General features: G+C 40.7%; 1 protein-coding gene across 4 annotated transcripts in view; it reads left to right on the top strand.

Moving 5' to 3' along the window:
- IDUA (alpha-L-iduronidase) overlaps positions 1–25710 on the top strand; it is a 244971-nt gene that overhangs the window by 181779 nt on the left and 37482 nt on the right. For 3 of the 4 annotated variants that reach the window (XM_073597596.1, XM_073597576.1, XM_073597584.1), the window contains exons 5-8: positions 1904–1999; positions 7390–7592; positions 12734–12913; positions 17776–17992. In XM_073597596.1, coding sequence (XP_073453697.1) covers positions 1904–1999; positions 7390–7592; positions 12734–12913; positions 17776–17992 — 696 coding nt within the window. The remainder of the gene's footprint in view (positions 1–1903; positions 2000–7389; positions 7593–12733; positions 12914–17775; positions 17993–25710) is intronic. The other variant, XM_073597591.1, reaches the window with a different exon arrangement.

Below are 25710 nucleotides of genomic sequence, written 5' to 3'. Positions count from 1 at the left end.
ATATGCACTGAACTGAGCACTTTTTTGGAAATGACTTGAACATTATTGTATGGACACTTTTTTAAGCATGGACACTTTAAGAGATTTATGAAATAATTGATGAACGTATTGTATATATTAGCGCTGTATAAATGGTAATTCATACATGATATAGAAAAGAAATGAAAGACATATTGGAAACAGAAGAATAAAATGTTAGCGTTTTCATTATAGGTTCACAGAAAATGTTATGCTAGATACCACGAACCAAACTTAAAGCAGAACTAAACGTAACTTACAAAAATCCTTCGAGCATGGAAATCTTTATTATAGAAGAGACCTGCAATGTCTCTACTGCAATACCAAACAACTGAATGTCCACTCGCAGACTTCTAATAAATGCACAATGAGCTGCACGTGTGTAGCTTATTGTTCATTCCAGGTACTCTTGGGCTGTGCTGGAATGGCAGACTCCCATGTGCATGCGCGGGATGACATAATTCCACCACCAGCAATTCAAGGGGCTGAAAACCCGACATTCAGAAATAGCTAGGGAGAGGATGACGGTGGCCAGCGATGGATTTAACCACTGCACTGCTGGAATGAGATGAGTATTTTTTTCAGTTTAGTTTCGCTTTAAAGTGAACTTGGCATCAGATATATTTTTCAAGTGTATGCATGCTAAGTCATGTGTTTGTACAACACAGGTATTTATTACCTCTCACAAAGTTTATAGTATGCCGGCTTCAATAATGTGCCACACCCCTACTATAGTTCTATTATGTATAAAAAAAAAAGCATTTTTTCGGCAGGATTTTTGAGGCACAACTTACACAAATCATAGTTTAAAATTATAATTTTAAACTATCACTATAACATGAAGTACAAGGGACCCCCTACATATTAGAACTCATACATATAAAAGAATATCTGGGGGAAACCTTGTCCTGGATGGGGAGATAGCCCGATATTTCATATTCTCTAGATAACCATTGTCCTTCTGCTATATTGTTAACACAGCCTATTAAAGATTCAAAGTAGTCCCTCTACGAAATCTGAAACCGCTCACAGCAGTCTTGCATACTTACTAAACTCCATTCCCGATATCATCAAGAGGCAGTTGACCGATGACTTCACTTCTACCCAGATAAAGTCACTTGACTGGAGCATAAACATATCTTTTAAATGATATAAGATGGAGATTTTTTTCAAAAGTTATACTGTAGCTGTATATCGTGACACGTATTCTTCAAAATAAACATACACACGTTATCCACAGAGATTTTCAGTGTGATAACTGGAGCAGAATACATGCAAACATTTATACATTTTGAAATATAATCACAGTTAACTTCTCTCCCAGATCAGATATATATATCTATATATATTTTTAAAGCTTTTTAAAGGCAGTATTTTTTATCAAGTAAGGACATTACTGAGTTCCAAAACCGGTTAGCAAATATAATATAAATATATTAGCACATTCACAAATTTCTACCTGAGAATGGCCGCATTCAAAATATTTGGCATGTCATTTTTTTTATCAAGTATTAAATGTAGCATATAATTTAGCATGTATTGCTACTTCATTGCAAAATAGAAAATTTTGGAAGCCCTGAGAGGATATTTTAATTAGGGGCGGCTGATGGAGGATAGTTTAAGTCATCATCTGACAACAAACTGTCTCAGGTTCACTCGCCTACTGCAGTTGTTATGAGGGGGTCACAGTTGCCATTGGATTTTTTTTGTTGTGGAGATTTTAAGTAAGAGGGAGCTAAAATCCAGTCCAATAAAATATTTTTCAGAAGCAACGAACAGATCATTTTTTGTATTATTGCTGTTGCAGTTTTGGAGATGATTTTGCAACCAATCCCCCCCCCCTTAAAGTGCACTGTTGTAACATGATTCTGTTCTTCTTTAACAGAAAAATATGGATTATCTCATGTCTCATCATGGAACTTTGAAACATGGAATGAGCCAGACCATCATGATTTTGACAATGTGTCTTTCACACTGACAGGTATTTATATTTATTTTTCCTTTTATGTAAAGTGGTTCTAAAGCCTAAAAAACCTTCTGTGTAATAGCATCTCCCATCACCCCCTTATACCTGAGCCTGATCTTGATCCAGCGCTGTGCATGAGAGCATTGGCCACACAGGACAAAGAGGCAGCAGCAGGAGCCTTTGGCTGCTGCTGTCAATTAAATTTTGTGATGACGGATCCTTGGAGGAATCCTTGAAGATATTGGCTGCCATGGATTGATGCTTTGAGCCTAGAGGAAGCACACTGGAAGTGGTGAATGACCAACTTAGTAAAAAGTAACACCGGAACCTTTCTATACTGTCCTGCCTTGAATTCGAAGACCTCACTAGAAGCTCAGTTGTCAAGGATACACTAAGTTTCCAGTCAGCAATGCCCTATAAGTGAAGGACTCAAAATCTTCTAGGAAGATATGCAGAAGACCCTCCACCCTCCTTCCTGTTTTCCATGTACATTACCACTTTACCGCTCACGCCTGTACAGCTTCTATGAACCAGAGCATTTTTTTAATCAATTCTGCTATGGAACTGTTTGGTAATAATTTTGTGATTTCTTAGAATAACAAAGTACAGATATCATTTTTAAAAAGACAAACAGTGATTATTTTCATGATAGTGTTTTGCAAACGTAATTAATAATGAATTAATAAATTAGGATTCTGATACAAAGCATTGCAAAGTTATTTTATTAGTGACCTTCCCCTGGTGGGAAGGAAAACCCCCAGCGCCAGGAGATGGTGACATTAGCCAAGGGTGGATCCATGGCTGTGGAGAATTGATATAACGTTGTGTACCAGTCACTTTTTGTCTTTTCTAGATGTTTATTTGCTTTGGATTTACATGGAGAGTGGGTTAGGGCTTCAAATACCTCCAGGAACAGTTTTTTTCAGACTCTGCCACCCTCCTGCAATCACTGTGCATACAAAGTAATAAGAGCATGGACCATGGTGTACTGCAAAAAATGGGATCAACAGGCAAACAAAAGCAGCACTGTATTCAGAGCTCCACAGCCAGGCAGTATGTATCTGTTAGCATCCTCCTACCAGGATCCTCTAAGGGCAGACTCCATTCTCCTCCAGTTGAACTTCCTCCCGATTCTCTACCTTGGGTGCTGTACCCTCTTTGACTAGGCAGGGCAGAATTCTGTGCTAGGCCTAAACAGGCTTCTGGCCTAGCAAGCATAAGCTACTACACACACCTCCCCAGGCCACAGCCCCAGGAGAAAGAGAGCTCATCAAGTCACTCCCTAAATATTTATTTCCTTGTTCAGCATGCACCACTGGCAATAAACCTCCAAGTGACTGGCCAGGGGGGACATAAATATTCATACCTCAACTTTACTACTGATGACAGCCAGGAAAATCAGCAACACCGAACTTTGGGGAAAACCAAATTAGATGCCGCAAATTAGACTGATGGTAAAAAAGCAGGAGTAGTATGGCGCTGCCCTTATGGAGACGAAAATTTTTTTTCTTCTTTGTAGTGAATGTATTGCCTAGTGTCCTTATAGAATTGCTTCTAAAACTTGTATGTGTTCCAAAGTTGAATAAAACTGTGACTGGTGGTGAATATTTCTATTAAAAATGAAAATACAACAACTGGTGCTCCAATTGTTCAACAAAGATGCATAGTGCCCTTTAAATTAGGTAATAAAGTAGTTGTGGATATGGATACAATATCATCTAGGTGGAAAGTGTTAAAAACAATACAATACCACCTAAGTGGAAAGTATTAGAAAATGGTAAAAAAGCAGGAGTAGTATGGCGCTGCCCTTATGGAGACAAAAAGATATTTTCTTCTTTGTAGTGAATGTATTGCCTAGTGTCCTTATAGAATTGCTTCTAAAACCTGTATGTGTTCAAAAATTGAATAAAACTGTGACTGGTGGCGAATATTGGTGCTCCAATTGTTCAACAAAGGTGCATTGTGCCCTTTAAATTAAGTAATAAAGTAGTTATGGATATGGATACAATATCATCTAGGTGGAAAGTGTTAAAAAGAAAAAAAGGAAAAAGAAAAAAAGGAAAAATGAAAAAAAATGAAAAAAAAATGAAAAAAAGGGTAACAGGAATAATATGGCGCTGCCCTTATGGAGACCAAAAAAAACCCCAAAAAACTCTCTTTATAATGACTTTATAATTCCTAAAGTGTGTGTGCCAAAAATGAATAAATATGTGACTGGTGCCAAGTCCTTACTCTTAAAAGTACAATTGCAACCTAAGGTGCTTCAATTATTCAACAAAAGTGCATAGTGCAGCATCACTAAAGTGACCAGTGTTAAATCATACAAATCCATACAACATTGTGCAAATTATCCATCATAAATAGTGACTCTTGTGCTGTGACCAGTATTAGTTGGATAGGAAAAGTTCTGTTTATGAAAAAAACAAGTTCTTTTTGGAGTATTTTGTAGTGTTCAATCTTTGAGGGTCAAATATCTGTAGGAAAGCTTCTTATCCAGGTGCTGGTTTCTTTAATTAGTGCCTTGTCTGCATGCTCTGACAATGCTTGCACTCACCGGATTCTCCTTTCCCCTGCAGGGGTATGGATGGTCATAGTGTCTGCCACTGTGCAGCAATCAAGGATATCCCCCAAACTTTACTTGTGTATTGTGGTGTAGTAATTACATGTAAAGGAAAGAAGGTATGCCCATCGCGTAAAACCATAGGAGAACTTTTATTAAAACTTAACCTCCCTGGCGGTATGATTATTTCGGCTTTTAGGTGCTGAAAGCGGTACAATTATTTTGCATTATTTTCCATAAGGGCAGCCCCATATTATTCCTGTTTCCCTTTTTTTTCATTTTTTTTTCCTTTTTTTCCTTTTTTTCTATTTTCTTTTTAACACTTTCCACCTAGATGATATTGTATCCATATCCATAACTACTTTATTACTTAATTTAAAGGGCACAATGCACCTTTGTTGAACAATTGGAGCACCAATATTCGCCACCAGTCATAGTTTTATTCAATTTTTGAACACATGCAGGTTTTAGAAGCAATTCTATAAGGACACTAGGCAATACATTCACTACAAAGAAGAAAATATCTTTTTGTCTCCATAAGGGCAGCGCCATACTACTCCTGCTTTTTTACCATTTTCTAATACTTTCCACTTAGGTGGTATTGTATTGTTTTTAACACTTTCCACCTAGATAATATTGTATCCATATCCACAACTACTTTATTACCTAATTTAAAGGGCACTATGCATCTTTGTTGAACAATTGGAGCACCAGTTGTTGTATTTTCATTTTTAATAGAAATATTCACCACCAGTCAGTTTTATTCAACTTTTGAACACATACAGGTTTTAGAAGCAATTCTATAAGGACACTAGGCAATACATTCACTACAAAGAAGAAAAAAATTTTGTCTCCATAAGGGCAGCGCCATACTACTCCTGCTTTTTTACCATTTTCTAATACTTTGCACTTAGGTGGTATTGTATGTGTAGAGGCAAAAGCCATATCCATAACTAAAACATTCAATTCATTGCGCGGATTTACCCCATGCACCTACTATGCAAATTAGACTGAGCCAACTACAGTACTACCCAGCAAAACTGAATTTAATTAGTCCCCTCTGCTTACAGCAGGGTGGCTACATTTTAAAAAAAATATAACGTTTTTTCATTTTTTTTTGTTTTCTTTTTTTTCAATTTTGCACTGTATTAAATGTGATACTAAAAGGAGTACAAAGAAAACAAAACATGTAAATAATAATGATTAACAGAAAAGAAATAAGAAAAAATAAAAAGCAGCAGGAAAATACTAGTTGAAGGAAAAAGGGGAAGGAGGCATTAATTAGGGTCAATTAGGGTAAACTAAGGGTTAATGAGGGATTAAATGCAGACAAATTTTACTAAAAAAAACAACTTTTTTTTCACTTGCTTGTTCTCACAGCACCTCACTTTGATCTGCAGACAAATGAAACCTAGCAGATACAAAAGAAACAATGTTACTTTCATCTGAACAGCATTGATAAACATATCAGAGAGTTTTTTGACATGAGCAAAAGCTGTATTTACACAGCGACTCTTGGATTTAATTTTAAGATCTGAGAATTGACAGAAAGTGGGACCAGAAGCCACGGCAGTGGGGCATGATTGAATGTGCTACACATGCCTTTTTTTGCAGCTTTTTTCGAAACAAACTCATGTTGCGCTTTTCAGGCATTTCCATTGAAGTCTATGGGGGACAAAATTCTGCCTGAAAAGTAGCTCATGTACTTGTTTGAGCGACTGGCGTTTTGCTACAAGTGACAGGATGCTCAAGTGTGAACAAGGACTATCGAAAACAATTGGTTTCTGCTTGTTGAGCGTTTTTAAGCTAAGAGCTACAAGCTACAAAACGCTCAAGTGTGAACAGGGCCTGATTTTTTTTTTTTCTGTGTGTGTACTAGTCCAATGTCTTCAACTGAAACAAGAATCACTTCTTGAGAGGAATGGGCCTGAGACCTTATTGCCAAATAAGGGGGGCTGGGACGTTCACAATGTAGTCGCTGGTGAGCTGAAGATCATTATTTAGTGATAACTAAAGTGCTTCACCCTTGCATTACACACTTAGATTTAGGATGCACTGAGCAAACGAGGTGCACACACTAGGGTGTACTTGGCAAAAACACTAGTAGTTTTGCATGATCACATCATTTTATAATCTAGAAAAACTTAATTAGCATCTTTTCACTTGCTGTTATTGCCTGTAAGACCTGTTTCTAAAGCAGCGGTGTGCCCTTACCAGGCTAGAATTTCAGGAAATATCTAATGCCGCGTACACACGACCGGACTTTCCGTCAGAAAAGGTCTGACGTAATAATTCCGTTGGACGTTCCGATCATGTGTGGGCTTCATCGGACCTTTGCTTTCGAAAATTCTAACGGACCTAGAAATAGAACATGTTTCAAATCTTTCCGACGGACTCAACTCCTATCGAGTAAATTGTTCGTCTGTATGCTAGTCCGACGGACCAAAAATGACGCAAGGGCAGCTATTGGCTACTGGCTATTGAACTTCCTTTTTGTAGTCCCGTCGTATGTCATTGCCTTCTAAATAAGCGGACTTCGGTGTGATCGTGTGTAGGCAAGTCCGTTTTGGGGGAACTTCGTCGGAACTCCGTCGGAAAGACCATCAGAGTTTATTCTATTGGAAAGTCCGCTCGTGTGTATGCGGCATAAAGCAACAACTTTTAGAATCAGAATTTTCATGTGCAATGCTCTTTTGGGGTCACATAACAAAATGATACTAGTTCTTCTTAGCTGTCCAACATGGAGATGAAAAAAGCTTATACCACTAACAGCAATTTGTTGCTTTGACAATGATCACATTATTCTTGTATCTTGTATGTATTAAACATCCTTTTATTTGTGCAGGTTTTCAGAATTACTATGATGCCTGCTCAGAGGGCCTCAAACAAGCAAGTCCTCTTCTAAAATTTGGGGGACCTGGGGATTCATGCAGATCGCCACCAAGGTCACCCATCTGTTGGGGTCTTCTGAGCCACTGCTTTAATGGGACAAATTTTTTCACTCAGGAGACAGGTGTTAGGCTTGACTATATCGCTCTACATAAAAAGGTTGGTATGAACTGGTGTAATATCTTAATGGTGGTTCTCCTTTCATACACGTGGCATGTTCATAGATGCACCTAACCTAGCACTGTCATGTGTTTCAATGCACGATTAGTAGCTTTGATTTTAAAAATTAAAAGACAGACAGGTGTTTCTACAGACTGCAGATGCTTTAATGAGAAACTCACAGATGCAGTCTCATAGGATTAGTATCACTACATCAATTTAATATGGAGGTCAGCAGAAAGTTATTCATTGCCCTTATATGAGTAAATGCCCATAAAACAATGCAACTGCATGGCAGGTATTGCAGGACTGTAACTGCAGTATTAGACACGCTGAGATCACAGTCTACCCCTATGTGTGCATGATACACACGATTGCAGTACTTTTGCACTGTATCGTATTGCATTTTTTCACCAGCTGCATTTATATTTATCTTTGAACATACCACTACTTAATATTGTATCTATGTTTTTATGTTTTCGAGCATTTTAGTTTATACCCCTACTAGGGCACTTTATTTGTTTGCACTGAAGTGTTTGGCACCGTGTCACCTGTTTGAACACTATTTACATTATTAGCAAGTCTATTTTCTACTGTATTATTTATGCACTCGGCACTTAATTTTTGCTTCACAGCCTTACATTGTGATACTAAATTAGTACATGTATTTACCCGTCAGGATTTGTGATATACACTACTACCTTGAACAACAGTTTTTATCTCTTACTGGATTAGCGCAGAACCATACCCTCCATTTAGTTGCAGTATTGCCTCTGCAACATCACGACACAGTGGCGTGTGCGTCCATAAGGGCGCACTGGCGCCACCCCCTTTCTATGGCCACCCCCTCTATCACCAATAGATAAATTCATGCATAGCACATGCGATGTCTGTGTTTGCTGTAGTATGAACCCACATCGCACCACGCTGCCGATCGCATGCGATGTCTGTGCAATGCGAGTTCATCCATACAGTTGTATGGCTGAGCTCACATTGGATTCGCAGGAAAATAGTGCAGGTACTTTTTGTTTTCTCCGCACTGGAAATCGATTCCTGTCCGAATCCACAGTTCCCACTGCGATCTGTGAACCGATCTGGAGGTGTCATTAACAATGTATTGATACCCGCAGCAGTTAGCAAAGGGCAGTGTGAACTACCTGTGGGAGAGATGCGATGCAGGAACCGGTGCTGGAATTGCGCTGGTTCCCGCATCGCATCTTTCCCACAGGTAGTTCACACTGCTAACTGCTGCAGGTATCTATACAATGCGATGCGAGAACCAGCGTGATTCCAGAACCTGTCCCCGCATCGCATCTCTCCCACAAGCAGTTCACACTGCCTTCTGCGAACCGCTACGGGTGCCAATACAATGTTAATGACACCCCCAGAATGGCTCACAGATCGCAGTGGGAACTGTGGATTCGGACAGGAATCCGATCGCATGGGTGAGAACATGCGATCCGATTCCAGTGCGGGAAAAAAAGTCCCTGCACCTTTTCTGTGCAAATCCAATGTGAGTTCAGCCATACAACTGTATGACTGAACTCGCATTGCACAGGCATCGCACGCAATCGGCGCCTCAGTGCGGATGTGAATCACATGCAATGTCTGTGTTTGCTACAGTGTGAACCCAGGCTAAAGCTGAATTCCAGGTGTGGATTTTCTTGTGTAGTTCTACTGATCCAGCTTGGACCAATGTAAGTACACATATACCATACCTGTGGGATCGCTCTGGAAGCTGCAAATCATTGTAGTCACTTCTGTGAGTCGTGCCCAAGCTGAATATGAGATCTTCTGTGTTCACTATGCAGAATTGCAGCTGTTCAGCATGAGACTCAGAAGACAGCAGCTACCAGTGATATGTGCTGCTGGCTGAAGTTCGCTCTATAAATCTCAAAAATTTTACAGCCAGTATAGTCATGCCTTTACCAATATTGTCTTTGTCTTTTTTGATTATTTTCACTCTATGCATTTGGATGGAATCTGTAAGGAGGTCTGATTCACACCTATGCAGGTTGCAGTTTGCGTATTGCAGATGCATACTTCCCAACATTTTGAGATGGGAATGAGGGACACCTACTGTACTAGCAAATGTATGTACGCATAGGACACGCCCCCTGCCACACCCCCTTAACCGGTTCCCAACCGGCACACGCCGATGTACGTCGGCAGAATGTCACGGCTGGGCAAATGGGCGTACCCGTACGTCCCTTCAAATTTGCAGCTATGCCATTGCATGCACACCACTGGCGGCGCACGCGTGCGCCGGCCGGGAGCTCCGTGAGTCGGGTCGCGGGTCCCCCGGACTCGATCGCCGTGGGGATACCTGCAATTGCTTCACAGAGAGAAAGAACGGGGAGATGCTAATGTAAACAAGCATCTCCCTGTTCTGCCTAGTGATAGTGTCACTGATCTCTGCAACCTGTGATAGGGAGCAGAGATCAGTGACGTGTCACATGTTGCCACGCCCCCCCACAGTTAGAAACCCTACCCAGGACATACTTAACCCCTGCACTGCCCCCTAGTGGTTAACCCCTTCACTATCAGTGTCATTTACACAGGAATCCGTGCATTTGTATAGCACTGATTGCTGTATAAATGACAATGGTCCCAAAAATGTGCCAAAAATGTTTGATGTGTCCACCATAATGTCGCAGTCACAATAAAAATCCCCTATTTTGTAGACGCTATAACTTTTGCACAAATCAATCGATAAACGCTTATTGCGATTTTTTTTTTTTTTTTTATACCAAAAATATGTAGAAGAATACGTATCGGCCTAAACTGAGTAAAAAACTGTTTTTTAAAATATTATTTGGGGATATTTATTATAGCAAAAAGTAAAAAATAATGCGTTTTTTCAAAATTGTCGCTATTTTTTTGTTTATAGCGCAAAAAATAAAAACCGCAGAGGTGATCAAATACCACCAAAAGAAAGCTCTATTTGTGGGAAAAAAAGGACGTCAATTTTGTTTGGGAGCCACATCGCACGACGGCGCAATTGTCAGTTAAAGCGACGCAGTGCCGAATCGCAAAAAGTGCTCTGGTCAGGAAGGGGGGAAATTCTTCCGGGGCTGAAGTGGTTAAAGGAGAATTAATAAAAAAAAAAAAAAAAAAAAAAAAAAAAGGTTAATTAATATTCTTAGTCAGTCATATGACGGCCTCGACTTTCGGGGGTTATATCTGAATGATGCCTGAGGCTACAGACATCATTCAGATACCAGCATTTTCAGCCGGCGATTCCATACACCATAAGAATGATCATAGCGGCTGTTCCACCGCTTGATCGTTCTTACGGGGGGCGAAAGGGGACGTCCCCCCTCCCGCCGCCCTCCGGTGCTTCTACCGACTCACCTCAGCGATCGGTGAGTCAGAGAGCGGATCCGCCAGCGCCTGATGTAGATCATAGAGATTTCTGGCGGACCAGATGGCCACCGGAGTCTCTATGATCGTTCGGAGGCCGGGCGCGATGTTATGACGTCACGCCCGGCCTCTGCATTAAAAAAAACGGCGCCGCCTCGGCTGGGAAGCGGTGATCCTTTTTTTTTTTTTTTTTTTTTTTTTTTTTTTTTTTTTTGATTTTAGGCTTCCCAGCCTAGTGGTGAGATATGGGGTCTTATTGACCCCATATCTCACTGTAAAGAGGACTTGTTATGTTATATTCCTATTACAAGGGATGTTTACATTCCTTGTAATAGGAATAAAAGTGATCAATTTTTTTTTTTTTTTTTAAAGTGTCAAAATAAAAAATTTTAAGTAAAATTAACAATAATAATAAAAATTTTTTTTTTTAAAGTGCCCCTGTCCCCATGAGCTCGCACGCAGAAGCTAACGCATACGTAAGTCCCGCCCACATATGAAAATGGTGTTCAAACCACACATGTGAGGTATCGCCACGAACGTTAGAGCGAGAGCAATAATTCTAGCCCTAGACCTAATCTGTAACTCAAAACATGTAACCAGTAAAAAATTTTAAAGCATCGCCTATGGGGATTTTTAAGTACCAAAGTTTGGCGCCATTCCACGAGCATGTGCAATTTTGAAGCGTGACATGTTAGGTATCTATTTACTCGGCATAACTTCATCTTTCACATTATGGAAAAAAATTTGGCTAACTTTGCTGTTTTTTTTTTTTTTAAAGCATTAAACTGTTTTTTTAAAAAAAAAAAAAAACGCGTTTGAAAAATTGCTGCGCAAATACTGTGCAAGATAAAAAGTTGCAATGACCGCCATTGTATTCTCTAGGGTCTCTGCTAAAGAAACATATATAATGTTTGGGGATTCTATGTAATTTTATAGCAAAGAAATTATGATTTTTGACATGTAGGAGCGAAATGTCAGAATTGGCCTGGATGCGAAGTGGTTAAATCTACAAGGGCTTTTTTTTACCACTACTATTCCTTTATATTGGCTTTTAAAATTTACAAATGCAGCAATTTAGAAATTGGATGAAAGGTTTAGGGCTGGAAAACACTTTTTGAAAGATAAAAAGTGCATTTTATATACAGCTATATAGATCAGACCAAAATGAGGCACAAATGAGGAGGGATGAGGAACAGAGGGACATTGCTTCAAATCAGGAACAGTCACTCCAAATCAGGGACAGTTGGGAGCTATGCAGATGCATGTTGCGTTTTTTAATACACACTTTTGATCCATTGAAGTCTATGGAACCAAAAACCAGAAAAAAAGTCCCTGGCCCTTTCCATAAAATGCACAGATGTGAACTACATCCATAGGAACCAATGTTAAATGGACTGTAGTTTCTGCAAAACTGAAAATGCACAAAAAAAAAAAAAACATAGGTGTGAACCAGGCCTTACAAAGTGGTCCACCCACTCAGGCCTCCACTGCTCCAGAGGTTCTGGGAATGTTCAAGCTCAGACGTCATTTCATATTGTTTGCCCTACTCTAATCTTTTGGTCTACACATGGACACACCTGTGATAGTTTTCAGCTTCCTTGTTTAATGTTAATTAATGTGTGTAAGTGAAAAACATGAAATGGCATTCATCAGAAACCCAACTGCTATTCTTATAGCTTAATGCCCTCTTGTGGTTATAAAGCTACATTGCATGGTTTAACAGCTTACACTTTTAGTTTCTACTTGCTACATATTTTTTCTTCTTTCAATTGTTGCAGGGAAGTGGAAAATCATTTCCCATTTTGGAGCAAGAAATCAACACTGTTTCCGAAATTCACACACTCTTTCCAACATTCAAGTCAGTCCCTATATACAATGATGAAGCAGACCCACTGGTTGGATGGTCTACACCACAGTCATGGAGGGGGGATGTCACATATGCTGCCATGGTAGTAAAGGTGAAAAGCAGAACAAAAAAAGTGCTGTAATTATACTAGCAATGATACCAAGAGCGTGGGAATCATTGGAAATGTTAATAATTAAAATGAGAGTATTTATTGATGTGATCAGATACACAAGTGGTACATGAGTGATGCAGTCATTTATAAGCATTGCACAATTACATTTGACATTTTGAATGTAGATTGCTGAGAAGGGCAGAAAAAGGGATTAGGCAGAAGATGAAAAGTTTAGGTGAATGTTATTGTGGATATAGGGAATGACTGTGTAAAGTCCTAGCAGTCAGTGTGTTATCCTGCCGGTGTTTGACCCTAAAAAACACTTGGCAGTGTTCACAGCAGCCACCAGCAAATGACTCTCAGCTGCTTCTGGGCTTGAGCATTATTCCTCAGCTGAACCTTGCTGCCAAAACTGGAACTTTAATCACAAAATTAGCTCGTGCTAGATCACTTCAGGCTGGCCTCTTTTGAAGATATACTGTAGCTATGTAAAACATTAAAAATAAGTTCTTATACTGTTTAAAATCCAGTAATGCACTGTCTCACCCTGCTCTGCACAGCTTCAGTTGTTTTCTATTCTCAGCATAGTGCCAAAAATCAGAGCCACTAGAGGCCGATCTGCTGACAACCTAAAGATTTACTGCTGCTCAGGGGCTCTGGGCTTCAGCAAAATGGCAGCCTCTGGCAAGAAGAAACAGGAGCAATACTGAAGGCAGCTTTCAGCACACACTCATTTTGAAAGCATAAATATTAACGTGGAATGTATGTTCCTTGCTAAAGAACATTCTTTTTTTATCAAGTTGTTTTGGGTAAAGTTCTGCTTGAAGTTTATAACCTTGTCTTGACCCTTAGCAATGTACATTATAATTTTCCCATAACACCCTGTGTGTGTGCTTTGACCCCTTGTGTTTAGTATTCTGCTAATTGTATTCTTAGTCACCCAGCGTCTCTTCAGATCCCATAGTTTGTTGCCATCCATGGTACTATCTTGGTTGCCTTGTGCTTCTCATTTGTGTACTTGTCTTGTTCCTACATTGGTGTACTTTTATCACTAATCACATTAGCTATTACTAATACTGCTAAGCATTTAAAGTGTAATTACAAATGTGCTGTGAACAAAACAGTGCTACTTTGGTAAGTGCTTTGCAAGGATTTCAGCAAATGTAACTTTTCTTCTATAGCCCCATTGCGGGTTTCAGCATTGTGATAAGTGAAATATAGCTGGAAACAGAAAACTCATCAAACCAGTGATAGTTCTGTACACTGACAGTTACAGAAAATGATACCTGACTACTAGTTTTATAAAATCATACCTGACTGCAAAGTTGGGTGTGAAAAGTATGCTTTTATGAAAGTAAACTACTAAAAGATTTGTGCAGCAATTATGTTCTATCAATGTTTGTAGCTAAAGCTGCATCACTCTTAATTGTATATGCCACAATCATCTCTTTTTGCATTCATGTTCAGTCTCAGTACAGTACTTAAAGTGTTGCTAAACCCAGAACCTACATTCACTGTCTCTAGTCTCCCACAGTACACAGAACATGGGAATGCAATTATTTTAGTAAATATTAACTGATAAACACCCTTTCTTAGTTCCTAGTAAAGCTTGTAGGAGGAGTTTTCATTCTCCCCTGATCCTCCGTCTGGACGGTGCTGATTGGCCCTGTGCTGATCACATGCACCCTCCCAAGAAAAAAAAAAACTCTAGCAATACACACCAAACTTGAAGTCTTTTGTGGTATTTGTGGATGTTATCTTCTCAGATGGTAAAGCTGCCCATTCCTTTTTTGCATGAACTACAGGTTTGATATCTCCCCAGGGTGACTCAATGATTTTGAGATCAGGAGACTGAGATGACCACTCCAGAACCTTCACTTTATTCTGCTGTAGCCAATGACAGGTCGACTTGGCCTTGTGTTTTGGATCATTGTCATGTTGGAATTTCCAAGTACGTCCCATGCGCAGCTTCCTGGCTGATGAATGCAAATGTTCCTCCAGTATTTTTTGATAACATACTGCATTCATCTTGCCAACAATTTTGACCAAATTTTCTGTGCCTTTGTAGCTCACACATCCCCAAAACATTAGCAATCCACCTCCATGTTTCACAGTAGAAATGGCGTACCTTTCATCATAGGCCTTGGTGACTCTTCTCCAAATGTAGTGTTTATGGTTGTGGCCAATAAGCTCAATTTTGGTCTCATCACTCCAAATGACTTTGTGCCAGAAGGTTTGAGGCTTGTCCCTGTGCTGTTTGGCGTATTGTAAGCGGGATACTTTGTGGCATTTGTGTAGTAGTGGATTTCTTCTGGTGAGTCGACCATGCAGTCCATCTTTCTTCAAGTGCCTCCTTATTGTGCATCTTGAAACAGCCACACCACATGTTTTCAGAGAGTCCTGTATTTCATCTTAAGTTATTTGTGGGTTTTCTTTGCATCCCAAACAATTTTCCTGGCAGTTGTGGCTGAAATTTTAGTTGGTCTACCTGATCGTGGTTTGGTTTTAACAGAACCCCTCATTTTCCACTTCTTGATTAGAGTTTGAACACTGCTGATTGGCATTTTCAATTCCTTGGATATCTTTTTATATCCCTTTCCTGTTTTATACAGTTCAACTACCTTTTCCCGCAGATCATTTGACAATTCTTTTGCTTTCCCCATGACTCAGAATCCAGAAACGTGAGTGCAGCACTGGATGAAAGATGCAAGGGTCTGTCAGGAGTCCAAAAACTCATTGACCTTTTATACACACACACACACGCACACGCACACAAGCACATACACACACACACACATACACACACACACACACACACACACACACACACACACACACACTAATTACAAGCAAACAGATCACAGGTGAGGATGGTTACCTTTAATAGCTATTCAAACCCCTTTGTGTCAACTTGTGTGCATGCTATTAAGCCAAAATCACCAGGGTATGTAAACTTTTGATCAGGGTAGTTTCTGTTGCCATTATGATTTAAAAAGAGTAAACACACTTGATTGATAATAAATGGCTTCAGCCAAACACTAACCATGAGTGAGATAAATGTTTTTGTGTTATTATTCATATTCTCTGAAAAATGGCCAAGAAATCATAAATTCTGCCAGGGTATGTAAACTTATGAGCACAACTGTATCTAACAGCAGTATTTACATCTAATACATACATTGAACACAGTTTAGACACCAGCATGCTCTTGTGATGCTAGTAGAACAGTTGTCACCAGAGCTGCCTTTTTTCAACAGGAAAATACGGGACAAAGTTGCGCCATAGTCATTTTTTCATGTGTTTTAGTTTTTGATTTGTCTTAAAAATAAAAATAAAAAACTGGGAACTGTTACAATGTAAAAACATTGAATATTCTTGTTCTTTTTACCCTTATGCTGCATAGAGTAAAAGGTTAGCTCCTTATGAGGTTAATGTTACTAAAGGCAAATAGATTGTGCACTTTGCAAGTGCAGTTGCTTCGTAGCTTAGTAAATAAAGTGAAGCTTCATTTTGCAAAGATCACCCAGTCACATGCAAGGAAAAAAAAGCTGTATTTTTGCTTGGACATGATTGGATGTAAGTCAACAGAGATTCCCTTCATTTGCAAAGCTCTGGAGCAGTGGTGGCTCATCCAATAGGGGCACCCGGGCACCACCCCCTCTCTCCACACCACCCCCTAGAAGACTAATAGATAGATTCATGCATGGCACAAATCTATCCACGGCTGCTGCTGCCACACCCTATTCAGGCATCTGGCCCCTTTCAGGACGTTGGGCGCCTGAATTACCCAGGTGTTAAAACAGCGGATGAATATTCGCTGTTGTAACACTGATGCTCAATCTGGCCAATCAGAAGCAGGTCTGATTGGCCGAAAAGAGAAGACTCCCGATTGGCTTGCGAGAAGGAGGAAACGGAAGCTAGAGCCATCACTTGTGGAGACTGGGGAAGGGAGAGCCGGCCGCCGTCGGGAGCCCAGCAGAAGTGCCGGCTGACTGACTGGGGGGGGGGTATTGTTTGCCGCACCCCAAAGAATGTTACTACTGGCCGCCACTGCTCTGGAGCAACTGCACTTACAGAGTGCATAGGGGTTGATTTACTAAAGGCAAATGCACTTTGCACTACAAGTGCACTTGGAAGTTCAGTCGCTGTAGATCTGAGGGGAAAATCTGAAATGAGGGGAAGCTCTGCTGATTTCTATCATCCAATCATGTGCAAGTAAAAATGCTGTTTTTTATATTCCTTGCATGTCCCACCTTAGATCTACAGCGACTTCACTTCCAAGTGCACTTGTAGTGCACAGTGGAGTTGGCTTTGGTAAATAACTTCATTGTCTATTTGCCTTTAGTGAATTCACCCTATGTCAACTGGTTTATAGTAGATTTATAGCAAATCCACTTCAGTAGACACTAATGATGGGTGCATGTGTAGGTCGCTTTCGCGTGCATGTACTAAGTATCAAAACACGTGTGTTTTTTGTTTGGTTTTGTTGTTGTATCTGTATTTATATAATTAGGTATAAACTACAAGATGAGCTTTATCTTCTTAGTAAGACAACCACTGGCAAAGTATTGCTAAGATCTTTTCCATCATCTGCTTAGCTGATGACTAAGCTTAACAAAGGCCAATTTTTGTACATTGTGGTTCCTTGACATCAGTTCATAATATGCAACAGAAAAATTTATTTTTTTATATAATGAAAAGTATAAATTAGTATGATGTAGTATGATGATATTCATTTAAGTTAGCATTATTTTTTAGTTCTGCCATACATTGGTAGGAGTGTAAAAATTGTATTTATTTATTTGTCTGTGTTTGGTTATATTACTTATTTTACTTTTACTACTGTGATTTCTATGTTTTAGGTAATAGATGAACACTTAGACTACATGCTGTCAAATGATAGTCAAAGAATGAACTACAGCTTGCTAAGTAATGATAATGCCTTCATGAACTATTACCCTCACTACTTTACTCAGAGGACACTGACAGCAAGATTCCAGATGAACAACACTAAGCCCCCGCATGTCCAGATGGTGAGAAAACCAGTGCTAACTGTAATGGGCTTGCTGGCATTATTAGGTACATGTTTCATCTTTTCTCATACAACAAAACATGGCAAATGACAAAGCTTTAATAAAATGTCACATTTAAAATTCAAAAGTAAGAAAAAAGTATATGTTGTACTAGACCACAATTTGACTGTCGATTGGTTTGCCCGAAAAACAAAAAATGATGCATATAAGTTATACCCGCTGTGGCAGAAGGACTTGTAGGTATCAGTGGAACATAACTGTTATGATTACCACACACAGTCCATTGACACTTCCACAAGCTCAATAAATGAAAGTCTGTTCCTCTGTATGGACATTAAAATGGTATTTAACCCAAAAGCAGCTTGCCAATTCCTAGATATGATGACTGTATTCATTTTCTTAAGGCTTTCTTCCTTCTTTTTCATCTGGTGATCCAGCCAGCAAATCTGTTGTTTTTCAAAAGTACAAGCTCTCCAACAGACTGTATCAGTTTACATGGATGAGGCAGATCATTTAACACTGGCAGGGGTGCTTAAATAATCAGCTTTTATTTATTCATGTGAAACCTTTTTCCCAAAAGGAAAAACAAACTGTTTGCTATAACTGATTATAAATTGGGAGCTGGAGTTTGGTTTTAATTTGTTAGTGTATCTAAATCTGCTAATACATTTAACACTACCCTCCTCCCCAGACTGACAACGTGACAGTCTTCTGTGTCTCCTGTGCTCATTCCTCCAGAGTTGTATCTCACCAATATATGAGGTATGAGGTCTGTTACTGACCAGATCACCAGGTGAAAATGGGGGGGGGGGGGGGCAAAGAGAAGAAAACTGATACAGCCACCACATCTAAGTCTGTTTCCTCTGTATGGACCAGTGGCAGCCCATCCATTAGGGGTGCCTGGGCACTGCACCCTCTATCCACGCCACCCCCTATATGGTTAATGGAAAGATTTATGCATAACATGAATTTATCCACTGCCGCCACCGCCACCCCCTATTCAAGCGTCCGGCCCCTTTCAGTACGCCAGGTGCCTGAATTACAGCGGCGGGGGTGTTTTTTTGAAGCACCTGATTAGAGCCATAGGCTCTAATAGGCTTCAAAATAGGGTGGGCTCAGAGCATTGCGCCATGAGCCCACCTAGGTGTTACAACAGGGAATGAATATTGAACACTGATCCTCATTTCAGCCAATCAGACGCAGGTCTGAGAACCGTTTTCCGATTGACCGACAAAAAAAGCCACAGCTGGGTGCCCACAGTTACAATACCAGCACCGCAGAGAGGAGGGGGAGACGAGTGGGCCCCCGCATCGTTGGACCCTGGGACAGGTAAGCGTCCGATTATTAAAAGGCAGCAGCTGCAGTATTTGTAGCTGCTGACTTTTATTTATTTTTTTTAAGCAGAACTCCCCTTTAAACCCAAAAGTAAACATTTATTATATTGCAGCGAGCGAGACCAGTGGAACTAAATTCATTTTATTAACCCCCTCTCCATTCACAAAAATAAATGTAGATTAAAACCTCATGGAGTCCCGTTCAATGCAAGGTATTTTAATCATTAATCCCTTTCACCTCTGTCTTTTTTTAATACTAATTCTCAGTTACTCCCTCTTCTTAAAGTATAACTAAAGACAAAGGCACTTTTTTATGTTTTGTATAGAGTGGAGAGGGATTAGAACCCCTGTCAGTTTTTATTGTTGTGTGTGCCCCTGTTAGGAAGATTCACCCTCTCTATTTGTCCTATTTGCCGTCATCATCGAAAGCAAAAGTTAAAGAAAATCCACCATTTTGGGTTAACGTCAGAACGCTAGTAGAGGGGAAGTTTTCCGATCAGGACACTAGTTCTGATGACTCTGGTGACACACAGGGATTCCCTCACTTTGGAGGGATTTCCTCTCATTTCCTGTTTTAGCTATAGGACAGAGCGTGAAGGGATATCTCCCCAATGGTACATAGATGGCAATCCCCCCCAAAAGAAAACCCCAAAACAACCAGGGTTTTAACCCCCCCTTACTCTATCCAAAATGAAAAAAAAGTTTTGCCTTTAGTTACACTTTCAATTTGAACAGGATTGATAGCCATGGATCTTAGTTGTGAAATGGTTCGTCTTTTTTTCCCACAAAATTCCTACCTAATGTTAATTCTACAAGTTTATCTTTATGGGATGATGGAGAACATTTGTTGAAGGCAGCAAATAATAAGTTCAGTGTTAATATAAAAATGATTGTATTGGAATTTCCAGTTTAGTTGCTCTTTGTATCTATAAAGTTTGTTAAAATGTTGAGATGTTACTAATAGCTTGAGAAAGGATTGAGTGAAAGAATCTGAAACTGTTGCCTTTTATAATTTTGTAAAGCTATCACTATTTTATATACAGTGGGGAAGGAAAGTATTCAGACCCCCTTAAATGTTTCACTCTTTGTTATATTTCAGCCATTTGCTAAAATAATTTAAGTTCATTTTTTTCCTCATTAATGTACACACAGCACCCCATATTGACAGAAAAACACAGAATTGTTGACATTTTTGCAGATTTATTAAAAAATAAAAACTGAAATATCACATGGTCCTAAGTATTCAGACCCTTGGCTGTGACACTCATATATTTAACTCAGGTGCTGTCCATTTCTTCTGATCTTCCTTGAGATGGTTCTACACCTTCATTTGAGTAAAGCTCTGTTTGATTATACTGATTGGACTTGATTAGGAAAGCCACACACCTGTCTATATAAGACCTTACAGCTCACAGTGCATGTCAGAGCAAATGAGAATCATGAGGTCAAAGGAACTGCCTGAAATGCTCAGAGACAGAATTGTGGCAAGGCACAGATCCGGCCAAGGTTACAAAAACATTTCTGCCCCACTTAAGGTTCCTAAGAGCACAGTGGCCTCCATAATCCTTTAAATGGAACACATTTGGGATGACCAGAACCCTTCCTAGAGCTGGCCGTCTGGCCAAACTGAGCTATCGGGGGAGAAGAGCCTTGGTGAGAGAGGTAAAGATATTTCTAAGCGGTATGTGTGGAGAAAACCAGGCACTGCTTATCACCTGTCCAATACAGTCCCAACACTGAAGCATGGTGGTGGGAGCATCATGCTGTGGGGGTGTTTTTCAGCTGCAGGGACAGAACGACTGGTTGCAATTGAGGGAAAGATGAATGCAGCCAAGTACAGGGATATCCTGGACGAAAACCTTCTCCAGAGTGCTCAGGACCTCAGCCTGGGCTGAAGGTTTACCTTCCAACAAGACAATGACCCTAAGCACACAGCTAAAATAACGAAGGAGTGGCTTCACAACAACCCCGTGACTGTTCTTAAATGGCCCAGCCAGAGCCCTGATTAAACCCAATTGAGCATCTCTGGAGAGACCTAAAAATGGCTGTCCACCAACGTTTACCATCCAACCTGACAGAACTGGAGAGGATCTGCAAGGAGGAATGGCAGAGGATCCCCAAATCCAGGTGTGAAAAACTTGTTGCATCTTTCCCAAAAAGACTCATGGCTGTATTAGATCAAAAGGGTACATCTACTAAATACTGGGCAAAGGGTCTGAATACTTAGGACCATGTGATATTTCAGTTTTTCTTTTTTAATAAATCTGCAAAAATGTCAACAATTCTGTGTTTTTCTGTCAATATGGGATGCTGTGTGTACATTAATGAGGAAAAAAAATGAACTAAAATGATTTTAGCAAATGGTTGCAACATAACAAACAGTGAAAAATTTAAGGGGGTCTGAATACTTTCCGTCCCCACTGTAAATAAAAAAAGATTGAGTGTTGCTGCAATGCCATTGTTTATTATATACTTGGGATCATGGATGGGTTCCTGTTGCCGGCGCCAACATGATGAGATACACCTTTTGGTTATACTGTGTGTGCATATGTATATACATTATATTGGCAAAAGTATTGGGACCCCTGCCTTTAGACGCACATGAACTTTAATGGCATACCAGTCTTATGCCCCGTACACGCGATCGGACATTCCGACAACAAAATCCATGGATTTTTTCCAACGGATGTTGGCTCAAACTTGTCTTGCATACACACGTCGCACAAATCTTGTCGGAAATTCCAAACGTCAAGAACGCAGTGACGTACAACACGTACGATGAGCCGAGAAAAATGAAGTTCAATAGCCAGTGTGGCTTTTCTGCTTGATTCCGAGCATGCGTGGAACTTTGTGCGTCGGAATTGTGTACACACGATTGGAATTTACGGCAATGGATTTTGTTGTCGGAAAATTTGAGATCCAGATGTCAAATTTTGTGTGACGGAAATTCCGATGGAAAATGTCCCATGGAGCCTACACACGTCGGAATTTCTGACAACAGGCTCCCATCAAACATTTTCTGTCGGAAAATCCGACCGTGTGTATGGGGCACTAGTCTGTAGGGTTCAATATTGAGTTGGCCCACTCTTTGCAGCTATAACAGCTTCAACTCTTCTGGGAAGGCTGTCCACAAGGTTTAGGAGTGTACTTATGGGGATGTTTTTTTTTCAAATATTTTATTTAAACCAGGAAAGGCAGATCCAAGTCATTACATTCATAATATATAGCCAACAATATATCCAGATACATTAGAAGTAACATATAACACGTCGAACCATGAAACAACTAACTGGATATACGTCCACGAGGTGGACTACTTAAGGGAATATTTGGAGCTGCCCACACCTTTTTCCATTTTCATAAGAACAAGAGGTTAAAAAGAAGAAAAGAAAATAGAAGAGGCTATAGAGAAAGGGGGGGGGGGGGTGGTGAGATGATGATGGTTCATTTCAATAAAGGTAGTCAGCAAATGTTGCTAGTCGGATGATTATGATCCGAAAAGAGCTGCCTCTTCTTCAGAGAGGACAAACATATTCCATAACCTCCAAAGCTTGTAGTATTTTTTCGCGTTTGTGCTGCGTGTGAGTGTTAGATTCTCCATCTTATTTATTTCTTCCTCTATGTGGATGTTTGTCCATTCTTCATGAAGTGCATATGTGAGGTCAGGCACTAATGTGGACGAGAAGGCCTGGCTCGCAGTCTCTGCTCTAATTCATCCCAAAAGTGTTGTATTTGGTTGAAGTCAAGACCCTGTGCAGGCCAGTCAAGTTCCTCCACCCCAAACTCGCTCATCCATGTCTTTATGAACCTTGCTGTGTGCACTGGGCCAAATCATTTGTTGGGGGGGGGGGGGGGCTTATGGTATGGGGTTGTTTCTCAGGAGTTGGGCTTGACTCCTTAGTTCCAGTGAAGGGAATTCTTAAGGCGTCAGCATACCAAGACATTTTGGACAATTTCATGTTCCCCAACTTGGGTATGGCCCATTCCTGCTCCAAAATGGATGCACAACAGTGCACAAGCAAGGTCCATTAAGACATGGATGAGTGAGTTTGGGGTGGAGGAACTTAACTGGCCTGCACCTGACCTCAACCTGATAGAACACCATTAGGATGAATTAGAGCAGAGACTGTGAGCCAGGCCTTCTCGTCCAACATCAGTGCCTGATCTCACAAATGCACTTCTGGAAGAATGGTCATTTGCCATAGACACACTCCCAAACCTTGTGGACAGCCTTCCCAAAAGAGTTGAAGTTGTTACAGCTGCAAAGGGTGGGCCTACTCAATATTGAACCCTATGGACTAAGATTGGAATTCCATTAAAGTTCATGTGCGTGTAAAGGCAGGCATCCCAATACTTTTGGCAATATATGTGTGTATATAACGGAAAATTGTTATCAAATACTTACCGTAATTTTCCTTTCCTGGCCCATCCTCATGTCAGTACACGATGGGTTAACACCTCCTCTAAAGCCCCATAGGATCACCTGTTCCTAGCTAAATAAGACAGCCCCTCCCCCAACAAAGGTGTTCAATAACCTGGCCTGCGATAGGCCACTGGGGGGGAGTCCTGTGCTGACATGAGAATGGGCCAGGAAAGGAAAATTACTGTAAGTATTTGATAACAATTTTCCGTTTTCCTGGCCCACCTCATGTCAGCACACAACGGGATATACCATAGCTTAATAAAAGGATGGGAGAGAACAAATGAAAAGAGACACTGACAATCAAAGAAAAGCTGCTAAAGCCAAAAAGAATTGATCTGTATTGTCCCAAACTTGCTGACCACACATTTAGTTTGTAAGGTTGAATGAAGGCCACACAAGACCTTCAAGCTAGCCATCTTACATATATTTTCCCAGCAATCCTGGCATAACTGCCCCAAAACCTGCCACCCCTCTAATTAAATAAGCTTGCAATTGTTTCAGAGCAGAAAGCCCTACGTCCTGCATGCCAGTCTAATTATCCTGGTAACCCAACAGTGGATGACCCTTGAGGACCTGATGGCTAAATGAAAAGATTGTACACATTCCTCTTTTGACCAAGTACACTGTTAGTAACTTGACTATGTGTAAGAAATTGAAGTCTTCCTGCTGTGCACTCAATAAAAATGAAATATTCCATTAAATATTGTGCCTGGGGGTCTCCTTAGTCTGCCTGTAAAGTGGTGCATCTTTCTCATGTGTTTTACAGTCCCACAGCAAAATTAAATTTCTAAAGGAAAAAATGTAATTTAAAATTGCTCACGGCTGTAATGTATTGACGGATTCCGGTAATATAGATAAAAGTCAATGAAAAAATGTTTTTTTTAAAAAAACATGGGGTCTCCCCCAAATCCATACCAGACCTCCAAGATCATTTACGCCATTGCATGGTGACTGGTGATTCCCATCCCGTGCTGCCCATCTCCCTGCCTCCCTGTGTCATCATTCACAGCTGCTCTCAGACTTACTGTTGGAGAACTCACACAGCAAGCACCCATCTCTGTGCAGCAGCTGCCAACCCCCGTTCCGCTAATGCCAATGCACATGCACGGAACCTTAGTCAGAGACAAATGAGATCTAGAGTGGGCATGTGCTAACTCTTGCACGCTTCCGCAAGTCCTGGCGCACGGCGCCCTATATAAACAGAGAGTCTACCTAGTATCAGTGCTGGATCGTCTTCAGCTTTTCCCTGTGCTCCTGTTACTACTCTGCCTGATTCACCTTTTGTTCCTGAAAACCCGGCTGTCCTCTGACCATTCTCTTGGATCTTCCCGCTGCCAGCCTGTTGCCAACCTCTGCCTGTTGCTGACTACGGTTTTGCCTTCTGATTCTGTACCCCGCTGCCAGCCTGTTGCCAACTCCTGCCTGTTCCTGATTCTGCAGTTGATCCTGATCTGGCTCCCGCTCAACGAGTCTGGTGATCAGTTTCCACATCTTCTCAGCAGAGGTTCCTGTGTCTCCAAGCTCTAGCCTTCTGCCTGCAGGCACCTGCACCCTTTTGTTGCCCTTGCACTCTCTGTACCCACCACCAGGGGTGCTTGGACCGCGCTCATAATTTTGGGCTCCACCGTAAGGTACGTGACACTGACAATAAAGCCAGGAGAGCAGTGCGGCGAGCTGCATTTAAAAGGCAGGAAAAAAACCCCAAGGGAGAGGCAATGATGACATTGCAGAGCTTTTATAATACCACACCTGTACAATATCAATACTGTTTAAGCATCATTTTGCCTGCGGCCCTGGCACAAAGGGCACCCAGTTTTTAGAAGGATTTACCACCAGCATTCAGGGTCTTCCAACTCCATGAGAGGCTGAACATGGAGGGGTAGGTTCGGCAGCAGGGGATGCTGCAAACAAATTGCTTACTAACTGCAATCAACAGGTGGCATGGACCATGACCAAAAATGAACACCTTAGTTGGGGGAAGGGCCGTCTTTTTTCAGATAGGAACAG

Source organism: Aquarana catesbeiana, linkage group LG01 (assembly GCF_042186555.1).
Source record: "Aquarana catesbeiana isolate 2022-GZ linkage group LG01, ASM4218655v1, whole genome shotgun sequence".
NCBI classification, from domain to species: Eukaryota; Metazoa; Chordata; class Amphibia; order Anura; family Ranidae; genus Aquarana; species Aquarana catesbeiana.
The sequence above is the reverse complement of the archived record's forward strand: the minus strand, read 5'-3'. Positions and strand labels throughout refer to the sequence as shown.